This window comes from Patiria miniata, unplaced genomic scaffold (assembly GCF_015706575.1).
Source record: "Patiria miniata isolate m_02_andy unplaced genomic scaffold, ASM1570657v1 HiC_scaffold_15, whole genome shotgun sequence".
In the NCBI taxonomy this organism is placed as follows: domain Eukaryota; kingdom Metazoa; phylum Echinodermata; class Asteroidea; order Valvatida; family Asterinidae; genus Patiria; species Patiria miniata.
In genome coordinates, this window is record NW_024037053.1 from 2440318 (window position 1) to 2463877 (window position 23560).

The 23560-nt window shown below is 38.8% G+C and overlaps 3 protein-coding genes and 1 non-coding gene across 14 annotated transcripts in view; 2 read left to right on the forward strand and 2 right to left on the reverse strand.

Moving 5' to 3' along the window:
• LOC119722392 (dual specificity protein phosphatase CDC14AB-like) overlaps positions 1-6014 on the forward strand; it is a 52571-nt gene extending 46557 nt beyond the window's left edge. For all 10 annotated transcript variants that reach the window (XR_005270442.1, XR_005270443.1, XM_038192475.1 and 7 more), the window contains one exon: positions 1664-6014. Coding sequence is in view for 8 of the 10 variants with exons in the window: in XM_038192475.1 (XP_038048403.1) it covers positions 1664-1712 (49 nt within the window). In the remaining 2 variants the exon portion in view is untranslated. The remainder of the gene's footprint in view (positions 1-1663) is intronic.
• Positions 6015-11087: 5073 nt separating this feature from the next.
• On the reverse strand, positions 11088-15735 carry LOC119722395 (NADH dehydrogenase [ubiquinone] 1 alpha subcomplex assembly factor 2-like). Its single transcript, XM_038192485.1, has 5 exons — positions 15509-15735; positions 14193-14279; positions 13141-13256; positions 12313-12373; positions 11088-11503 (listed from the first exon to the last, which is right to left on the reverse strand). Exons 1-5 carry the CDS (start codon positions 15618-15620, stop codon positions 11388-11390), a joined length of 492 nt encoding a protein of 163 aa, XP_038048413.1. The 5' UTR covers positions 15621-15735; the 3' UTR covers positions 11088-11387.
• Trnaa-ggc lies at positions 12456-12528 on the forward strand. The gene has a single exon. It is a non-coding gene; the product is annotated as a tRNA-Ala (tRNA).
• Positions 15736-16995: 1260 nt separating the features above from the next.
• LOC119722396 (zinc finger protein 271-like) lies at positions 16996-21909 on the reverse strand. Of its 2 annotated transcripts, XM_038192486.1 has the most exons (3): positions 21741-21908; positions 20743-20833; positions 16996-20239 (listed from the first exon to the last, which is right to left on the reverse strand). In XM_038192486.1, exon 3 carries the CDS (start codon positions 20195-20197, stop codon positions 18590-18592), a length of 1608 nt encoding a protein of 535 aa, XP_038048414.1. In that variant the 5' UTR covers positions 20198-20239; positions 20743-20833; positions 21741-21908; the 3' UTR covers positions 16996-18589. The 2 variants fall into 2 exon arrangements, with proteins under 2 accessions (XP_038048414.1, XP_038048415.1); XM_038192487.1 differs by lacking the exon at positions 20743-20833 and having other exon boundaries at positions 21741-21909.
• Positions 21910-23560: the final 1651 nt, after the last annotated feature.

Consider the following 23560-nt stretch of genomic DNA (forward strand, 5'->3'; position numbering starts at 1 on the left):
TGTAGTAAATACTCTACACAATGGTCTTGATCCCATCTCATTTGGACACCCCAGTCCAGAGATACAGCTTATTAAATGAAAGGACTTGAATTCCAAGTTGGGCCACTTGGTATCTAACGAAAGGCATTCACTTACCAAGAAGGTGAAGAAAGCGGCCCAAAGAGATTATGACAGTCTTTACAAGCTTTGCCGTAACTTTTAAACAAACGGTCCAAATCACACACAACAATAATCCTGTCAAGGGTAAAGAACACTCAATCATCTCATGGTAACTTTTTTTTACCAAAAAAAAACCGATTAAGTTTCTTTAGAAAAAAGGTTGTTTGACTTGTTTACATTTTTTGGAGACACCTTGTATGTCTAATTCCACTAACATTTCTTTTCTTGGTAAACTTATTTCACGCTATTGTCAACACATGTTCTTAGACTTCCATGTACCTTCACATACATGTATGTGATCTGTTCTGTCAAAATCAGACTTTTCTGGGCATAAGGTCAAAAATGAGATTTTTGCATATTGTTTAAATACGTTCTTTTTGCTTTTAATAGGTGGTTCAATTTTTGAAACCGATCATTCCTGGGCAGAGTTATGCTATTTTGAAGTTCATTGTGTAGAAAACGTAGAAAATGGCCATGAACGTCACAAAACAGTAATTTCTTTAACTGATATACCTTAACAATTCGTCAAAAATACTATATTTGGAGTTCAATTCAGGGTTTCAAACTTGTATAGTATATTTAAGACATGTTCGGGATTACAAATTTGCAAAAAATTGAAAATAAAAAAAAAATCACCCCACAAATTTTATCCTATCTCAGTTTCAACCCTGCCCAGAAGCCTCTGCTTTTGACAGATTAGGTCACATATTGGCTAATAAAAAAATCTCATTTCTTTTGGTCAGAGTTGCAGTGTGGACAAATTTACAGTTAATACATGTATTGAAATGAAGGCTGTCATTGTAATAATTTGTGATGAGGATTAACAGAAAAAGGTTCCCTGTGGCCTCGGTGTGGATACTAATGAAAATTCCTCTACACGATAGTAGAGGTCTTTGCTTTTATACAGGTACACAAAATGAGAAGTGTGTTTCATTTCAGGTATACTTGTTAACCCTAACCCCTAGGCTCTTTTGGCTAGGAACCAGCCTCAATCCTGCAAAATCCACCAATTGCCATCAAGTACAAATTAGATTCAGCCTCAATCCTCCAAAAATCATTCGTTATTTCTTGAATTGGTTCAGTGGAGGGGTGACCATTGCCTCAATCCTTCAAAATCCTGTTGATGGGTTGAGGCAGTACCGATGACATTCAGAAGCAGTGCGGACAGTGTCGAGCATAATGCAGGGCTCAAGTATGCATGGCTGAACATAAACAATGCTGGATACAGCATACAAATTCAACACAATGCATCCTCCAAAATCGACCGACACATTTTTGCCATTCAGCCTCAATCCTCCAAAATCCTCCAAAACTGCCCAGAGGATTTTGGAGGATCGAGGAGAGTTAGGGTTAATACAAACTAACGTGCCTTTACATTCCATGTTTTCATACTGCTTGTTCCTGCTTCTCCAAAATTGAGCTGTTCGGGATCCGAATGAACTTGAATATTTTCTTGACTTGTTCAAGCGTTGGTACTAACTTCGCTGAACTCTTGTTATTGCAGTCGTACAAGTCAGCGTATTCATACTACTAGGTCGTCTGTGCCCCATTAGCTAGAGACTTCTCCCCCAAGGCTCCCCGCGACACTGCACATACCTGCACACTGAAGGACATTGAGAAGGCGTCACTGATGGTAGATTTCTGAGAATGGAACAAGACGAGAAACGATGGAGTGGCTGTAGCGGCGTGTCTGTGACTTTGAAACCGTAGAGTGGACCCGTTGTGCATCCAGACGTTCATGTTGCGACCATCTGTTTTCGGCGTTCGCAGTCTTGTACACGTACCATCAACTGTGTCTGTATTTGCACCGTGCGTTATCAGTTGAGGGCGCCAAACAGTCTCATCTTTTAAGGCATCGTGTAGGCAAAGAAGACCGGTTATTAGAACAGTCAGGAGCCTACCGTACAATAATCCAGTTGTTGGACCTGAAGGCGTGTGAAGAAACGGAGGGTTTCATAATCTGTGTTGACCTGAAAAGGGTTTGGCCCACACACATGTATGCTTGGATGCCCAGCGCGCAGCAAGACTTTATCCTCAAAACAATTTCTGTGCAGTTCAATTTATACAAGTGCGGTATCTCCGACTTGTGTTTTTTTACTTAGTAATGGGGAAAAGTCTCTAGTTTAATACTTTTTTTTTTCTTAACATGACAACTTGTATCCTTTTCAGTCTAAATGTAGCTTTTAGTTTAATTTGTATTGCCAATATTCTTGTATGTGTCATTTCTTAGCGTCAATTCTAAATTCCCCTGAAAAGGTTCAAGATGTTGTTTGGATGGAAATGCCTGTTGTATTTGAAACTGAACTCGCATTGGGACATGAGCCTTAAAGAGGCATGTACATGAGCCTTAAAGAGGCATTTAAGTCAATTGGTTGTTTGATGTTTGTTAGACCAAAAAATGAACGTATCTCTGCAGAGAGAACCAACAGTTGTAGACATGTCTATTTGTGCATGTTTTAAAGCTGAACAAATGGGGGGGGGGGGACGTGTTTACTTTGCCAAAGTAAAAACCTGTGCCAACTTAATAATCGTCCTTTACACATATGTCCCAATGTACGTTCACAATATTTGCACGTGTACATAATGTAGACTTTTCACCCACTTTGGGGGAATTTTGTAGCATCAAACACAATACCTTTACTGGAGAACCTTTGTATTCAATCACTGTAATTTTCTATTTTTATGAATGAATTTTTTCCAATGATAATGGAATTTTCATATTTTTCCGTAAGACTGTAGTTAAATTACACATGCATTTTTAAACAGTTTGCATATATTTCTAATTGATGTATTTTCTTTTTTGTTTTCAAGAGATTTTTAAGGAGTGTTACTCCGTTGGGATGAGTAAATGTAATGTAGGAGTACGTTGTATGTTACATAAAAAGATGCTATTTTTGGAATGTGTATAGGAATTTGTCTAGGATATAACACTTTTATGAATTAGTTATCGGTGTTGAAAGTGTGTGTATGTAGATAACTACCGATGAACATATCTTATTGTTTTTCTTTTTCTTTTTTCTTTTCTTTTTTTTTCGGCTGCAATGTGGCAATCAACAATTCTTCCATAAATTTCTTAAAAACATGCCAATTTTATTTCGAAATCTGTACAGAGAAAAGGTGCCCACAATTTGAACGGGGCATTCTGAAAAAAGGAATGTTTAGGTTTGTATAAAAAAAAAAAAAAAAATCACCAAATGTTGCTAGTCTATTTTTCTAGAAATTCAAGAAAGAGTATTATTGTTGTAATCTGGATGTTGGACATTAAGTACTTCTTTTTTTCTTGACAGTGTAATGAGACTCGGTCTTGGAAGGGAATTTTTGTATGTCTTGGGACAGTCTGCTCAAGAATTCATATATTTACAGTGTTGCGTAATTCACGAAGCACATTGAAAGGGTGGATTTGGCGACAGAATTTACGTGTAACTGCATTGGTTACCTTCCCCCCCCCCCCCAAAAAAGTGTCAAATAATATTTTTCTTCTGAACTGGTTTTTGCTTTGCTTTGCAGAAGCTAGGAAATTGGTTGCATCCTGACGCCACTTTTTTTCTTAATCTTTTATCTCAATGAAGGCCAGTCATTGCAAAAATGTGGAAAAGACATGAATCTGGGACTGAGATTCACTCCACTCTCCCTAGACTTAGTACACAACCAAAGAAGTGGTTTCTGGACACTACATTTTTTCTGAGAAAATCAGTTTAAATCACTATCTAGCTAAGACATTTCACAAAGTTCCCAACTAAAATACAAAACTGATTAAATGAACTCAAAGTGGCTCCTAGCTATCCGCAAATTTATCTTTTGCATAAATTTAAGTTCGATATAAATGTGATTGACAATGTTATCTACGTATCTCCATTCCTGTGATGTGACATGTGGAATTTCCTAGGTTATGTGACTGATTTTCAATTCCTTATGGAGCAACTAACGCATGCATGGCTAAATTTTGTTATAATTCACATTGAGAATTGACCTTTTTTTTTTTAGTCCATTGACATACTTGGCTGCTTGTTTCAGCATCTGTGACTAGATTGCGGCAAAGGCAGGCAGCTTTAAGGTTTTCCACGAACAAGTTGTTTCCTGAGCATTTAGTTAAAATTTTTATTGAATTGTTATTACATGTAAGTTTTAATTTTTAATAGTATCAGAACTTAGAATGGGTTTGTGGAACGACATCTTTCATTTCCCAATGCTCAGTTTTATTGAAATGCTTATTAATGTTTATTGTTAATTAGCTACTTAGTTAATGAATATTGTTAATGATTGAAGAGCAAAGTGCGAGCCCCATTGACGTATTCAGCACTAAAAATGTAAATCTACAGAAATTGACACAAAAAAAGGTTTGCGGAGCATTGAAAAGAAAGCTATCAATTTAACTTTGAGACTAACATTACCTAACTAGTTGGCATTCTCAGGTGACGAAATTCAAAAGTTTTTATTGCTTGTACAAAAAAAAGGAAAATGTATATTTGAGGCTGTGCTATGTACCAATGAAATCCACTATGCTGGCAGATCAGTGATTTTGTAAGAAAGGGTTGAATGTGTTTAAATAATGCTTGTTTTGAATGAACTTTTGGATTTTTTTGTAGCACTTGAAGATATGACAGCACTCTTTGTTAATTTGTCAGGCTTTGACATCAATTGGGTAGGGTTTCATAATTGAGCTGAAGTGATGTGTGGCAATTGAACGAGCCAACCTAATTTAGAATTATCTACATTGGCGAGCATCTTTAATTAATGAATTCATTTTTGTGATCACTGAGCAATAAGCCTTGCATATCAAATTTTAAGGTTTTTTTTTTAAACCGAGTTGGAGGCCTAATGTGGAATTCTTTCACGCGTGTTTGCCCCACTTTATAACTGAAACGACTGTTGTTATTTGCCGATGTGCATGGCAGGATGCATACATCTGTTTTGCTTGTGTGACTTCACATGCATGAATGTTTGAGAGAAACATTTTGAACTTTTGGTCTATTTTTGTGGATTGGATGTTTTGTTTAAATTGCTACAGATTTTACAAATTCGACCTGATGAAATGCTTCACTGCAGTTTGAGTGTGAACCCCATTTTGCACAGTAATCACAATTGACTTAAGATTTACGTTTTTTAGATTTTGAATTTTTTTTAATGAATATTATATTTTTCCTTTAAGTGTGTACAATAATTTGATTGTTCAGGGCGGCAGCGAGTCTTAGATGATTTGAATAACATTCCGCTGTTTTTAATTGTTTCGGTGTAAATATAATTGTAATTCGGGCTAGCTCTTCATCGTAATGGTGTGTATGCTGTAAACGGTTTTAAAAGCAATTCTCTTCTGAATTTGAAATGAATTTGCGAACGTATTTTTGATTACGATGCTCATGCAGATAGCAGAGCGCGATTTTAAGTTACTTCTTAATGCGAGAACAGCTTTTGAAGACATTTTTAAAGTTTGCATCGCACCGATTTTTTGTGCGTGGATTGCATTTTTTAAAAGCATGCTTTGGATGTATTCAATTCCTAACATGAAAATGAATAAATTTACGGTATACAGTTAAATAGCTAGATATTTTGCAACTTTAAAGTGGCAGCTCCGTGCCCGGGATGGGGCAACGATAAAAACACTGACCCTGACCATGTGGTGTGAACAGTTGAATACAAATAATTTAATCTTGGGGCTGTACACCACATTTTAACATCCCGTAGCCATCTGAAATGACCGTCTGTCTTGGTAGTGATTTGAATAGGACATTAATGGGAAGCCCGTTACCGAACCGTCTCTCTGGATATTCAGATTAGTTTTTCACTGGAGACCGGGCGGCTCGCTTTGGAACATAGTATTTTTGTGATAAAGGAATTAAAGTTTCTAAGACATCAGTGATCTTGGTTGTGTCTTGAGTTTCTCTCGAACTTGATGTGCATTGACAGAGCAGGTCGTAGTTAGTACAGAGCACTGACAGTGATGTTCTTGAGTCCATCACAAGTCCTCCAGTCCAACGCCGTATCACAAGCTATTCAGATGAACTACGACAACGCCATTCCTCTCATATTGTTTACCCCTGTTACTTTTGACTAGACTTGTGACGGCATCTGATTTACTAAATGAACGGACTTGTGATGGACTTCTAGTGGACTTCACTACATCACTGAGTACTTAAAAGATTTAGTATGTATATTAGATAAACTTGCCTTGATGTGGTACACGGTACCCTGTGGAGACATGTGCACAATAGGAAACAAAAGATTGTATACGTCTCCACGGGGCAATTTCTATAGGTGAATACGGTTATCATGAAATAGATATATGGATTTTACTCCAAAACTAGGAATTTTCAAGGTGTGTTGATCGGTCGCAAATTGAAGTATTTTATGTAAGGGATATTAAGTCCGAATTTCAGCCCAGGAAATTAATTCTGGTTAAAATAGGAGCATTTTGAAAGTACACTTTCAAACTCGAAAACTTTAGTACACGAGAACAAAAACATGTAGCACTGTTTTAAGATAGACCTTCTGGCCCTTTTCTATGGCCACACACGAGTAAACTCTTGTGCTAGGGGTCATACAAATGTGAGCACAAAAAAATGGTAAAATGATGGCTTTTTTTTTCAGGGAAATATTTCAGCCTGACACACGACAATGGGGTTCTTTTACCCAAGCATCCCACTTTTTCACCAAATTTACGACTTCCCAATGGTTTCTTCAGGTGAAATTTGTCTTTCTTTATTTGCCAACTGAAGTGGAAGGAATGCACACAATTTGACATATGCAAATTAAGAGTTTTAAGAGAAAAATTTCACCAAAAGGAACAATTGGAAACTCCTAAATTTAGTGAACAAGTGGGATGCTTTGGTAAAAGAACCCCCATGCCGAGTATCGGGCCAAAATATTTCCATGGAAAAAAATGCCATAATTTTATCAACTTTTTGCGCTCACATTTGTATGGCCCTTAGCACAGAGTTTATTCCAGTGTGTTGTCATAACATATGACTAGATACAACCCAACTGTCAGTTTAAAGGGAATGTACATCATTGGCTTTTGCTGTAATTTTCAGAAATGAACTATAGATCAAATATTGTTACACTGACATGTTTGAAGTTTTTGTATTCCAAAATGCTGGAAACACCATGAAAAACAAAAACGTTTAAGTAATCTGGTTCCCTGGCTCCACTAAAGATAAAATGGAAAATTGTCAGGTAAGGGAACCAGTCTAGCTTGCCTGCACCCGTTCATGAACATGTAACCAATAGCAAATAAAATTTGGACTGGAAAAAAAATGGTAAATTTGGAGCACTTGTTGAAAAATATTTAGGTTTTTCCAACGGTGGTCGGCCGACCACCGTAGGAAATGTATACAAAAATACCATTTTCTTGAAAATGACTTCACACAATGTGCCATAATTTTACAGGATGCTTTAGACTGTCATTTACAACATCCTAGTAAGGTAGTTCGTAAAAACTTGGTAGTTTTATTTTTCGATGTTTGCAAATGTATATTCCCTTTAAGGTGAAATTCTTCCATAAGGCAGAATCCAAGGTTCATAAAAAAATTCGGCCCATGTTTAGTTATTGAATTATTATTTTACACTTTTGAATTATTAGCTGCCAGACAATAATTCCATTCTCTCGGGGTAGGCTGGTTCCGGACCCACAAAGAGTATCGATAATGTGCAGACCGGGAACCAGTCTGCTCCCAAAGCCGATCCATTTGTGCCCGAAACAATTTTTTTTTTTCAATGGTTGCAGATGTACAAAAAAGGAAGAACAGTGTTTTTTTGTTTGGGATAAAACATGCGAGATGAAAATTTATTAACAGAAATTTGAATTTGTTGAAGAGTGGGGAATGCAACTTTAAAGAAACTGTGTCACACAGTCACTGCACACAAAAAAAACAGCACTGTGGAGAGCAGTGAAGTGTGACCATATCTGCCTGCTTGCCCTGAGCTAATTAGCTACTCAGAAGAATTGTGCAGGGATTGGAAGTGTTATCCACACTGCTCAGATATATACCTCGGAGGACTTTGAAGTATGGATGCTATAACTCTGTGTGGAAAAGTAGTTTGCAAAACTTGGAGGATTATGAAGTACAGAAGACTAGGAGGGTTTATTAGTCATCTGCTGTTCTGAAGCTATTTCCATACAGGCAATGAGGCAAGCATGTGGACATACACCAGTGCATGGCAGTTTTTGCTAAAGTCTTCGAGCTTGGAAATCTGGACAACAATTTGCAACGGAAGACAGATGTCCGTCCTCTGAAAGGCAAGTCAGTTATTTTTGAAATTAAGTTTTTGAAACTGTGCAAGGAAATTACATGGAAAGAATGTTGCATCCTGACGCTACTTCAGCGGTTGTGTACAAAGTCTATGGAAAGTCTGGACATTTTTTGGAAAAAAAATGTTGCAACCTGACGCCACTTTTTTTCTTCATATATCATCTCATATATCAATGAAGGTCAGTCGTTGCAAAAATGATAACATGAATCTGGGAGTGAGAAACATTTCCAATTTTGTTACGAAATACTTGGAAAATGTTCTTGACTCTCCATAGACTTTGTTACACAACTGCTGAAGTGGCGTCAGGTTGCAACATTTTTTCTAAGTATTTGCTAACAAAATTGGAAATGTTTCTCGGTCCCAGATTCATGTCTATCAACATTTTTGCAATAACTGACCCTTATTGAGATGATACATACATGTACCGGTATGTAGAAAAAAGGGAAAGATTTCCATATACGAAGTTCACTAATTTTCCTCTGTATTGACTAACAAGCCCCCAGATAGCAATTTCATGTCATCAAAGTCAATTTGAGCAGTGAGAAAATACAAGCATTTTCTTAGCAAACACTTAGAATGTTTCAGTCCAATCTCATAGGGTTTGTACACAGGGTGTTGAGTGAACTTCGTATATGGAAATCTTTCCGAAAAAAGTGGCGTCGGGCAAATGCAAAACCCTAATTCTGAATTGGTCCGCAAATGCATCATTACCAATGTGCTAGTCCAAAAATTTGGGACTCTCAATACTGTGTATGAGAGTCCCAAAACTTAAGGTATTAACAACCTGCAAAACAAGAAAATGGACTGGCACCTAAAACACCAAGTCCAACACGGCTTCAGTACTGCATCAATCAACCATGCCAAAAGAATTCAAGAAACGTGGCATGAAGCGGGAACTAGTCTCAATTTACACCGTACTTCACATTTCTACATAGTCAGGCCACCAGACTATTGACACTGAATGAAGTGGTCAGTCTTTTTCAAAAAGTTGGACCATGGATGGACATGTACCAGTCTAGTATTTAGCCCCATTTTGAAATCACTCGACTTCCCTCTCATGTGCAAAATATTGAAGAAAAGTCTCCTTTAAATATTGAATTGAGTCTGCAAACTTGGTTGGTGAAATACTGAGGACATTTTCTTTGCCCCAGTGGAATTTTTGGAGAAATTTGCTGGCTAAACTATGAGTGAAGTGGGCCTGATTTAGTTGTGCACGTTTCAGAGCACTCCAGAGCCCTGTCTGCCAATGTGCCATGAATTTTACCCTATTCCTCACTTCAAGCACTCAAATTAACAAAAGTTGACACGACAGGCGCTTGTAATGTAACAGGTTTATTGCATTGTTACTGAGATTTGTGTACAACATTATACACAGCATGTTTCAATAGACCGTATTCACCAGGAAGCCATTTTGGATCGTGTTCCCTGAATCTATTTTATAAATATTAAACTGCGGAATGAGATGGTGCCAGACTATTTATGTGTTCCAAGCCTCACCTTCAATTGCGTTTTATACGAATGTGGCTTAAAGGGAATATACAACATTTGCAAACATCGAAAAACAAAACTACCAATTTTTTACGAAATACCTTACTAGGATGTTGGTAAATGACAGTCTCAAGCATCCTGTAAAATTATGGCACCTGGTGTGAAGTCATTTTCAAGAAAAATGGTATTTTGTATAAATTTCCAACGGTGGTCGGCCGACCACCGTTGGAAACACCTAACTATTTTTCAACTTCTGCTCCAAATTCACCATTTTTTTTTCCAGTCCAAATTATGTTTGCTATTGGTTACATGTTCATGAACGGGTGCAGGCCAGTTAGACTGGTTCCATTACCTTACAATTTTCCGGCATCTATAAATTGATCCATTTCATCTTTAGTGGAGTCAGGGAACCAGACTACTTGAACATGTTTGTTTTTCTTGGTTTTTCCAGCATTTTCGAACACAAAACTTCAAACATGTCAGTGTAATAATATTTGATCTGTTATACTAACCCCTCAAAATAGTTCATTTCTGAAAATTACAGCAAAAGCCAATGATGTACATTCCCTTTAAAACATTAGGTTATGTTTAATCACAAATTTTAAATTATTCATCAGAGCAGAATGGTATTAATTTGTAATGAACTTTATGTCATTGCTTTCATTTCTACTCGCAAGTTCGTTCCAAATATGAAGAATTTACCTCGCTTTCAATTTAATATGGCCAGCACATGCATCAGGTGTATTGTTCTATTTACATATAACACAAGTAAAGGCTGTGATATAAAAATATGGCATCTCTTAATTTGGTTAGTTTCTCTTCAATTACAAGTGGGGTGCTGTGGTCCAATGGTTACGGTGTTCGACTCGTGTGCCGTGGTACATGGGTTCGAATCCTGACCGTGGGAACATGGTGCTTGTGCTCTTGAGCAAGGCACTTTACCATTATTGCTCCGTCCTTCGGATGGGACGTAAAGCCGTAGGTCCCGTGTGTTGTGTAATGCACGTTAAGAACCCAGTAACACTTATCGCTAAGAGAAGGGGTTTGCCCCGGTGTTTCTGGCAGTGGCTGCAATATGCGCCGCAGTACCTTGTAAACCATTATAAGGTACTACATAATGGGTCTCATATTTCTCATAAACTTTATTTACCTTTCTTTAATACTAGACATAATTTCCAGCGCCTTGAGTACCTAATTGTTGGTAGATACGTGCGCTATATAAGACTCCGATATTATTGTAAATTGGACAAAAACTTCAAGTGATAATTACATGTATACCAGGCGATCTCGTATGTACTTTGCTACACCTTGCTGGTTCCCAGAAATTCGATGTGCGACTGAACGTGCAACCACAGGTGAATAAGCTAGTGGTTATCACAACTTATCTCTGCACGTTATCTTTCCGTGAAAATCGCATCTTTCCCAAACACTTCTGGGCAGTAGAGCCTCTAACACCGTGAATCATAGTCTCATATTATCAGCGCTGACAGCTTTCATTTGACTTTGGACGTAGACTTGCCGGGCTGCCACGCAGAGGGCTCAAACTCCGTGCCCGTGCTGACTGATTCAGCCGAGTCCACCTTGTCAAAAACCGGTGATGAAGCATGGCCTGTGATAAGGGAAAACGCAATTAATGGTTGCTTAACTTGACTTTAAAAAGACAAGTTAAGATAATTGGCACTGGGTTAGAATCCAGAATTTTAAAAGTTTAGTTTGAATTCCACTATTCGGTTTTGATTTTGGAAATGAAATATTCAAAACCAACCTAAAAAAAAATCAATTTTTTGTGACACAAGCTAAAGAAAACTAGAACATCCCCCAATTTGCTCCATGGTCTCTGATAGTGACTGCGTTTAAGGCAGCTGAGTGTTTTGTCAATGACAAGTAGTCATTGTATCCCGCAAACCACACCCAATCATCGAGAGGGCATAAAGAAGCCCTGTGTCACGTGCTCTGTATCATGTATTACAAAACACTGCATTCGAATTGACCAATCAAACCATTTAGTCCCGATTTAGGAATGAAATGATGTCATGATTTAGTAAAGTTGACTCAGATTAGCTGGCGCACGGCTTGCATAATCTGCTTGTCTAGACATATCAGACGTTATACAAGAAAGTCTTGGCTCCGTGGATAACGGGTGATACTCAGACCATGCATGCGGCGCCTCACTTTTTACTTTTTGGTTGTATGACTTTGAGCTGGATGGGCTCACATGAATGTGAGCTGAAACCTCTGGTTGAAATCAGATAGCCGTTATTCAGTTTGAAAATTAAGTTCGAAATGAGAATCATTCGCGTTATACAGCACTTTCAATTGCCGACGCCCCCCCCCCCCCCCACTAACAAAGAAATTCTGTTCAACAATGTGCCGAAAACCATTAGACAATAACTCTTAAAAACATAAGAGGGCATTTACCTATTTGCTTGGTCTGTGCCGGTTTCGCCACAAGTCCTTCCTCATAATCCTTTAACTGTCTCTGGAGAATAAAAAGATCCACACAAACATTAGGAAATTAGCCAAAACTAAAGAAAACAATTGATGGGAAACTGCAAACATAGGGCTGGATAGCTCAGTTGGTAGAGCACCGGAACGGCAATCCGGAGGTCGCAGGTTCAAACCCCGCTCCAGTCAATTTCTTCGTTCAAATTAAATATTCAGTCGGTCGATCTTCAAACCTCAAAACATTTTTAAGCGCCAAAAAGTTACATCCTTTATGGTTATTTCCTCAACTTTTCCTCCACTCTCAACCTCCTTTCTTCTTTTGCATCAGTTATCTACTTTCGTGGGAATCGAACCCGGTAGGGAAAGAGAAAACACACCAGCCTTACCCGCTCGACCACGAGCGCTTGTTGGCGTTTAGGGTCTAATTGATGTATTTAAGGTATCCATTGAAGTAAGACAAATGAATATTTAGTAAATTAAATATTCATGAGAAATTAAATATTCATGATGAGATAGTGCATTGTTATTGGCTGGTACGTTTTTATGCGCACTGCAGACTTCCAGACTCTTCAATATGGCTGCCTACACGTTGGCTATCCGAACGATGTGTGCACCCAGAATGAGCTCTAAAAACACCTTTTTCCTGAGATGTTTTCAGTCTTGCCAAGCCTAATGAATTTGTCTTCAATGAAATCATAAGGTGAGGTGAAAATTGGCGGCATATCAGTGGTGCCCGTAATATGGGGCTCTTCCCAAATTGATCGTCTGCACCATGAGGTTTTAAGCCGTTTCTTTCATCACCTCTTGATCTTTCTCTTCTAGTTCCTGCGCTCTCTTCTTGACCAGTAGCGTCTTCTGCTCTCTCCGGTCGATTTCCTCCGGAGTCGGAGGGTCCGCCCGTTTCCCTCTGACCCACGCTGCCAAAATAATGGAACATGTATTCTTCAAAATTTAAGAACAGGTTCAATTTCCTCAGCTCAAGTTCAGTTGAAAAACTGACAACAATTTGCTGCAGCAACTGCAAAATACCCAAGACAATTGAGAAAATATTGTATTTGCAAGTTGTCCTTTGCAAGCTAAAACATCCTGAACTTGGTTGGTTTTTTTTAGACGTCATCAAAGAACATCCACCACTTTGGGGCATACTCTTCATGAATAAAAGCCCCCCTTTAAAGGTATAGTCCATCATTTGCAGCTATCCAAAAAGTAACTGACGTAATTATTTTCGAAAAGCATACTTGGTTCAAAGATAGTAATGGCACTTATCTCCCTGTGATTTTTCTGGCAAGCTGTTAGTTTGAAGAAATCAATGAAAGAAGGCCTTTCCAACGATGCGTCTATTAAGACACAACGATGGAAATTTCCGTTCATTTTTCATTCATTCATTTTTTTTTATTCGCAGAAGCATGCGCAAGCATTGACGCAACGCACATTTGCTATAATTCATTGTTTCAGTGCGCGACATCGCATAGCTGCAATCGGCTCAGTGAGAAAGTGTCTCAGACGCTTAATTCCGGCAAATTTTGATTTGAAATCGAGATCCTAGAATATTGTTTTTTCGGAATATACAGCATTCACTAAGCCGAAACTTCATCGGGTTAGTTGTTCAGCACCCTTCTTTAGATTTTGAGCATTTTTGTTGCTTCAAATGAACATAATGCGCAAATTACAAATGATGGACGCTAACTTTAAAAACAAGTCTGGATGAGAAACTATTTCTTTCTTTTTCAATTCACCTTCCGGAAACAACTCGATGTGTCTGACAATAGCCTCCATATTTGACGTGATTTGTCAGTGTTGTGCACAGTACGGACACGACAGAGCTTTTTCAACGAAGACACAATTTTTTGTACCTTCCCATTCCAACGGCATCATTCCTTCCTCATATTCTGCATGGGAATATGGAGATTCACACGTTCTTCTGGCTTTTAGATATCCTCCTAAAAAAAAAAAAAAAAAACAGCAGCAATAATTGTTATGTGAACACCTACTAATTAGGCCTAGCCCTATTCTATGGCCCTACACTGTAGTAAATTGTGCTAAGGGCCACTTTTATAATGTAAACACAAACAATTGGAAAAAAATGATGGCATTTTTTCATGGAAATATTTCGGCCTGAGTGATAGTGATACAGGGTGAGTCAGGAAAAGCAAAACCCAAATGTCGGGACTATTGTCTTAGTGAAGTTCTACATGTAGCACTTTCTAAATCTAGGATATGAAAGCCCAATTCATATTAAAAGCTTTCTTTTAGTACAAGAATCATTCAAATCACTCGTGTAACTTTTCATGGAAATATTTCAGCCTGCTGGTAATACAGGGTGAGTCGGGAAAAGCGAAACCCAAATGTCGGGACTATTGTTTTAGTGAAGTTCTGCATGTAGGCACTTTCAAAATCTAGGATATGAAAGCCCCAATCATAATCTTTCTTTTTAGTGCAAGAATCATTCAAATCACTCATGTACTTTTCAAGTTACGGAATTTTAAACACAACCACCGTTTTAAAGTTCTGAGCACGGAATTCACACACACACATCCCTATGTGATTTGTTTTTGTTTTGCTGAAAAAGTGAAAGTACACTTAGGCCTACCTTCTGTTGATCCATCGACAGAACTAGTCCGAGTAACTTGGACCCAACTTATCGCCTTTTTTAACATTTGGACATGGTCTGGCGATCGCCAGACCATGTCCAAATGTTAAAAAGGCGATAAGTTGGGTCCAAGTTACTCGGACTACGACAGAACTATAAAACGGTTCTGTCCATGGATCACAAAAAAGTTCTGTGTTCTTTCAGCAAATCGAAAACGAATCAAATAAGGATGTGTGTGAATTGTTTTTGTTTTGCTGAAAGAACACACACCTTTTTAGTGATCCGTGGACAGAGCTTTAAAACGGTGGTTGTGTTTAAAACTCTGTAACTTCAAAAGCACATGAGTGATTTGAATGATTCTTGTACTAAAAGAAAGCTTATGAATTGGGCTTTCATATCCTAGATTTTGAAAGTGCTACATGAAGAACTTAATCTTAAGTAAAACAATGGTCCCGACATTTGGGTTTCGTTTTTTTTACTCACCCTGTATTGGGCCAAACTTTACTCCTAGTGCCAAACATATTATGATAGTCAGTGAGTGATCACGAGTCAAGCCAGTATTTAATCAGAACAAGTTACCCTTCGTGATCGCACTTTTCTGAGGTATTTCAAAGTACTTGTTGCCTAAGCGATCTGTGCCAACATGGACTCTAGTTCTTCCAATCTTGAACAAAGATCTGAATACGTTCATGTTTATTTTCAAAACTATGATTCGTAGCTTGTACTGCTGAGTGAAAATCCGTGCAGTCGATGCTTCTTCGCTTCATGTTCTTGCATGTCTTGCGCTTTACATAATAGATAGCGCCCTCTAGAGTCGTGATAGCTTGGCGCGTACCGCGCGCCCTCTGTTGAGTCGCAAATTTCGGTCAGTTACTTTAATTAGTTTCAATTAATTTCCTCTGAAAAAAAATGTTGCAACTCGCCTTTTTTAGCGGTTGTGTACAAAGTCTATGGTCAAGAACATTTTCCTAAACACAAATGGAAATGTTTCTCAGTTCCAGATTCGTGTTTGATCATTTTTGCATTATGATGACCTTCATTGAGAGATAATGAAGGAAAAAGTGGCGTTGCAACATTTTTTCCATTTCCTCCTTTTAAGAATTTCTTTTCATTTTCGAAAATTCGAAGGAATCTGCAAGCAAACGAAACAAAAACAGAAAAGTGTAAGGAAAATCCCTCAAATTTAAAGAAATTCTGGGAAAGTTCAATTTTGAGAAATTCTCAAAAATCCTGTCCGTTTCGGCTGCGCGTCTGTGCGCGATGGCGTATCCAGCTTTTGATGTCGGGGGGGGGGGGGGAGGGGCAACCGCAGTCGCACAACCGCGCCCAAAATGTAGACTTTTTGTGTGTGTTTTTCTTCGGACACTTGGCCTCCGTAAAATTAAAAAGCACGGGGGGGTCCATATTCAAAATGGGGATGCTAAACCGTTAAACTCGTTCTGGTTATTCGCTAACCGACGGGTTTAAGTTGCCTTTTTTATTTTAGAGTTGAACTCGATTCGGTCTAAACATAAAAGCGTTCCGGTATCGTTTTATCAAGAAAGCTACACTGAACTTCAACCGGTGTTTTAAGGGGATTTACGGTGTCTGAACGCCGGCGCTCTTCAAACTATGGAGCTAGGAAGTCAAACTGACAATTATTATTGAATAGGCCCTACGGCACATGATATATACTGACAAATGACGATTTCCACGGCGCAGGCACTTTTGGAGATTGGTTTTCTTTTGGGGGGAATTCAGAACAGAACTCTCTAACCATTTATGGAAATAGTTACTGAAGAAATATCTTTCAAAAAAATCCGCCAGGCCGGGGGGGGGGGCAAAGTGCCCACCCTGGCGAGGCGCATACTGCTCGACACCCTGGGGACGAGGTTGGTAAACACTTTCAAGGATGACCCCCATTGTCCCTCTTTTGTTAAACTTTTGTTTGTACTCTTTATGAAGAACAACCCCCCCCCCATGTTTTGTATGATCGTCGATAATGACCCTTTTGCATTCTCTATTGTTCAAAGTCCACCATATGCAATGCGCTTTACTCAAGGACCGAGACTTCCCAACACCAACAATTTCAAACTTGTGTCTACGTGCGTTGCTCTCTTGAATCTTTATTCAAAGATAACAACTGTCATTCCAACAATTAAGTGATACTACTTACAAAAATATAAGGAACAGGCATTTTAAGCTTGAAGAATGAGAGGATACTCAAGAAAAAGTACCAATCTACAATAATTACAAATGTGTGTCTAGTTGTTCGATTGGCATACAAACAAAACACCCTTACTCAGTAAATCATTATACATGTAGATAGTTCTAAATGCGTCAAACTTATTTGTATTTATGAACTCAAACCATACACATGTGTGCTCAAATCCTGATTACTATGGGTTTGACTCAAATTATGAACTTCAAATACCAGTGATATGATTGATACTCTGCAAAAATGGAGTATACGTCCTCAAAGAACCAAGCTGTGCACATCAGTGAGACACACAAATGTTAAACAAAATCTTTTTTAAAAAACCTGTTACATTTCACTTATACACTGTATATTGGGTTGTTTTTAATGACTTAACTTCATCACAGCCCATTATCAAAGAGATAAATGCGCACACATTCCAAATTACTCGAAACAAGCAAAGTGCTTGGTGTGGACCCTCTGATGTTGACAAAAAAATGTGCTCTTATCAAGGAATTCTGCCACAAAAATGACACAAAAATTGGGTGTGTCTTTGTAAGTGTGAGCACTCACGTGTTTGTAGAGAAGCTACTGCCTCAAACATCCCAATCTGGTGGTTTTCTCATCAAGTGAGAAACCCCGGGGCCAATATCACAGAGCTGCTTAAGCACAAAATGTGCCGAAGCAGCTCTGTGAAGTTGGCCCCTGGATGTTGACAAAGGTTTCTTATGATTGAGAGGCTTCAGCCTCAAATGTCGCACATAAACGGTTCATCATTAATTAGGAGTTAGTGGATGCTCCTATGATTTTCAGGTTACCACTTTGACAGAAGCCTCTCCCACAAGTCTCACAAACGTGTAATTTCTCATTGGACCCTCTTGTGTCTCTTGAGGTGAGAACTACATGTACGTGAAAACCAAGTGATATCTGTGTAGAAAACTATTCAGTAATAAGTCCCCCCCCCCCCCCGCCGCAATTGTCACAATTTTTTTCTCACGAGTGTGGACCTTCATGTGTCTTTTTAGAGACGATTTCTGTGAAAACCCTTTGCCACACATGTCACAAACAAAAGGGTTTCTCGTTAGAATGGACCCTCTTGTGTCTTTGTAGGCAACTACTATACGAGAGAAGCTTCCGCCTCAAATGTCCATACAAAAGGCTTCTTACATGTATTAGTGTGGACCCTCTGATGTAGTATCAGGTTACTGTTGTCTCTGAAGCCTTTGCCACAAATGGTTTCTCCTTAGTGTGGACCCTCTGATGTCGATGTAGAATAGAACTCTGTGAGTATCTTCTGCTGCAAATGGTTTCTCTTTCGTTTCAGGACCCTTTTGTGATCGTGTAAATTAGAATTATAAGAGAAGCCTTTGCCACAAATGTCACAAACAAATGGTTTCTCGTTAGTGTGGACCCTCTGATGTGGTATCAGGTTTCCTTTGTCTGTGAAGCCTTTGCCACAAATGTCACAAACAAATGGTTTCTCCTCAGTGTGGACCATCTGATAGAGAAGAACTCTGTGGGAATCTTCTACCGCAAATGTCACAAAGAAATGGTTTCTCGTTCGTGTGGACCCTTTTGTGAGAGAGTAAAGTAGAACTGTGCGAGGATCTTCTGCCGCAAATGTCACAAACAAATGGTTTCTCGTTCGTGTGGACCCTTTTGTGATCGTGTAAATAAGAACTCCGTGAGAAGCCTTTGCCGCAAATGTCACAAACAAATGGTTTCTCGTTTGTGTGGACCCTCTGATGTCCTAGAAGAGAACAACTCCGTGAGAACCCTTTGCCACAAACGTCACAAACAAATGGTTTCTCGTTAGTGTGGACCCTTATGTGACGGTGTAAAGCAGAACTGTGTGAGAATCGTCTGTCGCAAATGTCACAAACAAATGATTTCTCGTTCGTGTGGACCCTTTTGTGCGAGTGTAAATTAGAACTCCGTGCGAAGCTTTTGCTGCAAATGTCACAAACAAATGGTTTCTCCTTAGTGTGGACCCTTTTGTGAGCGTGTAAATTAGAATTCTGTGAGAAACCTTTGCTGCAAATGTCACAAACAAATGGTTTCTCGTTCGTGTGGACCCTTTTGTGATCGCGTAAATAAGAACTCCGTGAGAAGCCTTTGCCGCAAATGTCACAAACAAATGGTTTTTCGTTTGTGTGGACCCTCCGATGTCCTAGAAGAGAAAAACTCTGTGAGAACCCTTTGCCACAAACGTCACAAACAAATGGTTTCTCGTTAGTGTGGACCCTTTTGTGATTGTCTAAAGTAGAACTGTGTGAGAATCGTCTGTCGCAAATGTAACAAACAAATGGTTTTTCGTTCGTGTGGACCCTTTTGTGCGAGTGTAAATTAGAATTCCGTGCGAAGCTTTTGCCGCAAATGTCACAAACAAATGGTTTCTCCTTAGTGTGGACCCTTTTGTGAGAGTGTAAATTAGAATTCTGTGAGAAACCTTTGCTGCAAATGTCACAAACAAATGGTTTCTCGTTCGTGTGGACCCTTTTGTGAGCGTGTAAATTACAATTCTGTGAGAAACCTTTGCTGCAAATGTCACAAACAAATGGTTTCTCGTTCGTGTGGACCCTTTTGTGATCGCGTAAATAAGAACTCCGTGAGAAGTCTTTGCCGCAAATGTCACAAACAAATGGTTTCTCCTTAGTGTGGACCCTCCGATGTCTTTGCAGAGTAGCACTCTGTGAGAATCTTTTGCCGCAAATGTCACAAACAAATGGTTTCTCGTTCGTGTGGACCCTTTTGTGAGCGTGTAAATTACAACTCTGTGAGAAGCCTTTGCCGCAAAAGTCACAAACAAATGGTTTCTTCTTAGTGTGGACCCTTTGATGTTGCATCAGGCTACTATTGTCTGTGAAGCCTTTGCCACAAACAGATGGTCTCTCATCGGTGTTGACCTTCTGATACTCCAGGGTTCCACTGTGGGAGAAGATGCTACCACTAATGTCACAACCAAATTTCTTTTCCTCACACCTCTCATGATGCTGCTCTTTATTCTGGACGACCTTGTCACAAATGTCATGACAGTATGGTTTGACCTCCAGATGGACCTCTTGCTTGGAGGTTCTGTTGATGGCACTCATTGTAGCTGCCTGACCGGCACAGCTTCAAACTTTAGAGGGTTCCTGGATGGAAAGAAAAGGCATTCTATTAGTAGTAATGCATATACTGCTTCTTACTACAGTTTTCGAAACAGATGTTTCACTGCAAGCTGAGTCCTGTGGTCTAAACCTATATGGTGATATGATGCTGTTTCGTGTTCTAATGTATGCCCTGGCAATCAAGACACTACTTTGATGGACATAATGAGCACTTGAAGATTTAGGGTAGGGGTTTGGGAGGGCATAATGAGCAATTGAAGATTTAGGGTAGGGGTTTGGGAGGGCAAGAGGCATTCTTTCTTCTTTAAACTCTTTTCTTACCTGATCAGTGAGGATGACAGTGTTTAACAGTGTTTAGAATTTTTAGACGCCTGGCAATGGGTGTAAGCCACTCATTGCGTCCCTCATTGCGGTGGCGGGTTATCACAGCGGTGGCTCATCGCGTATTCTAAAACAATGTCTTAACCCAAAATAGCACGACTGAGTGTCTGGTTTATAAATCAACTTGCGAAGACACATTTTTGTACCTTTCCTTTTCAATGGCATCGTTCCTTCCTCATATTCTGCATGGGAATATGGAGTTTCATGATCGAGTTTTTCTGGCCTTCAGATTTCCTTCTACAGTGAAGAAGAAAAAACCCAGCAACAATCATTGTTATTGATCATCGACTAATTATACTAGGCCTCCCTTTTTGTTCAGTTACTCGGAGCATGGAGAAAGGAACGCTCGGAGTACACTGTAGATATCATCATGTATTGCATTCAAATTCAGAATCTAAGTGTCTACTCATTCGTATCGTGTGTTCCTTTCTGTATGACTACATGTATCAGGGTGACCGTTTTAGCCGAATTTCGGCTAAATTTGACAGAATTTTTCGTAAAAAAATCGAGTTTGACAGAAAATTTGACAGAATGGATTTTTTTTGGCAGATTTCTGGCAGAATTCTCCAAAAATGGTTATTTAACAACAACAAAAAACACAGCAAATGTGAAAAAAATGGTACATTTGTTTAAAAAAGCTTCAATCTATTCAAGCAAACCCTGGCATAATAGGACAGGTTGCCTGGTCTAGCTGCTGAGGTTCACTTGGAACTGGATTTTGCCAGAAATTTAAGCAACTTCATAACATCTTTACGCGACTACAGATTGTTTATAAAGTAATTTGAACCTTAATTAAGGGCAATACTACAACATCTGCATGTGATTTTAAGTGCTTATAGTGTATTTCAAGTGATTCTGGGGAATTTGGCAGATTTTTGATTAATCTGACAAATTTTTGAAGTGCATTTAGCAGAATTTGGGCATGACCTTACGGTCACCCTGACATGTATCGATTTGCAGGTGAAAAAGACTCGTCTACATGTACATTATGTAGGCTAACTAGAGCGGGGCGGGCCGGACGTCCCAGCGAATCGTAGCTTTGAAAATAAACATGAACAATTTCAGAACCTTCATGACTTTGTTAAGGATTGGACAAACTTGGCCCAGATCATCTCTACTACTAGCAACAACTATAGTAAAATACCTGAGAAAACTGCGATCACGAAGGGTGATTTCCGGGTTGTTGCTTGCTTCGTATAATGCGCGTCGATAGCGCCCTCTACACTCAAGGCTGCTTGACCTCACCTCTCGACGTACGACCACGTACCGCTCGGCCTCGGTGTAGTTAGCTCCCGTCAGAAATAAACTGCCAATAAACCCAAATTATAATATCCCCCACTTCCAGAAATCAAAAAGGGGGGGGGGGGGTCTAGAGCCTATAATTTAGGGGGTGGGCATCATTTTTGAAGATAATGACTGTGATTCCAACATTAACAAACTGATACTACACACGGATAGTTACCGGAACATGTAATTAAAGGGAATGTACATCATTGGCTTTTGCTGTAATTTTCAGAAATGAACTATTCGTGTGGTTAGTATAATAGATCCAATATTGTTAAACTGTCATGTTTTAGGTTTTGTGTTCGAAAATGCTGGAAAAACCAAGCAAAACTAAATATGAGATTGATCAATTTATCGATGCTGGATAACCATAAGGTAAGGGAACCAGTCTAGCTGGCCTGCACCCGTTCATGAACATGTAACCAATAGCAATTAAAACTTAGACTGAAAAAAAAGATGGTATATTTGGAGCAGTAGTTGAAAAATAGTTAGGTTTTTCCAATGGTGGTCGGCTGACCACCTTTGGAAATTTATTCAAAATATCACTTTTCTTGAAAATGACTTCACACCAGGTGCCATAATTTTACAGGAAGCTTTAGACTTTTATTTACCAACATCCTAGTAAGGTATTTCGTAAAATTTTGTAGTTTTGTTTTTCGATGTTTACAAATGTTGTATATTCCCTTTAAAGCTTGTAAAATAATCAGATACTCATCTAAAATAATTACATCATCTTGTTCGATTGATATGAAAACAATTAAACACCCTCATTAAATCGCTAGATAGTTGTAAATGTTTTAAACTTATTTACGTTTATGAAATTAAGAAAGATTGTGTGCACAAATCCCCAAAAGTACAGAAAATATGGGAATAAGATCATTGATTACTATTGGTTGGACTGAACTTATAGGAATTAGGAACTTCAAATACTGGTAATTATAACTGATGTTCTGCAAAGATTAGAAGCTAGGTCAGCAAAGAAACAAAATTGTGGTCATCAGTAAGATGTAACAAGCCACTGATGTTTGTGACTCGAGTCGAGTCATTAGGTCAAGTAGTGACTTAAGTCGAGTCATTAGATCAAGAAGATCAAGTCAATTCGGGTAACGAATATTTGAACACTAAAGGTATAACAAAGACAAGACAGAAAGTATTATGTATCACCAACACTTGACATGACTTGACTATCTGGTTAGGATTCTGGTCTAGAATTTTTTTTTGCTGATCGCTGACATTACATCAAAGCCAAATTGCATTATAGAAAACTGTTTCTCATTATATAAAAGTGGGCATGTATATATATTTAATTTTTTACTGGAGGGCATAAATTTAGCCGCCGTTAGAATCCATGAAGTTTATAAGAAATCACCAAAAGCGAATGACGAAACAATAATTGGCAAATGTGTTTAAAATCTGGTTCCTGGATTGTATTTTGTGCGTTCCAGGATCATGAGCTGGGTGGGAGACTCTGTGACAGGCTGTATGTTTGTACATGACATGTGGCCGCTGTACCATACTATATTCGCGTAAGTGACATAACTTTTTCACCATAAAAGTCACACTCGACCAAAAAAGAAGTCCCCCACAATACTTTTTTATCTAGCTCAAAAACTCCTGCACACATCTTGCTCAAATTATGACTGATCTGTACAGAAATTCCTTAGCAATCCAGCCGTACTC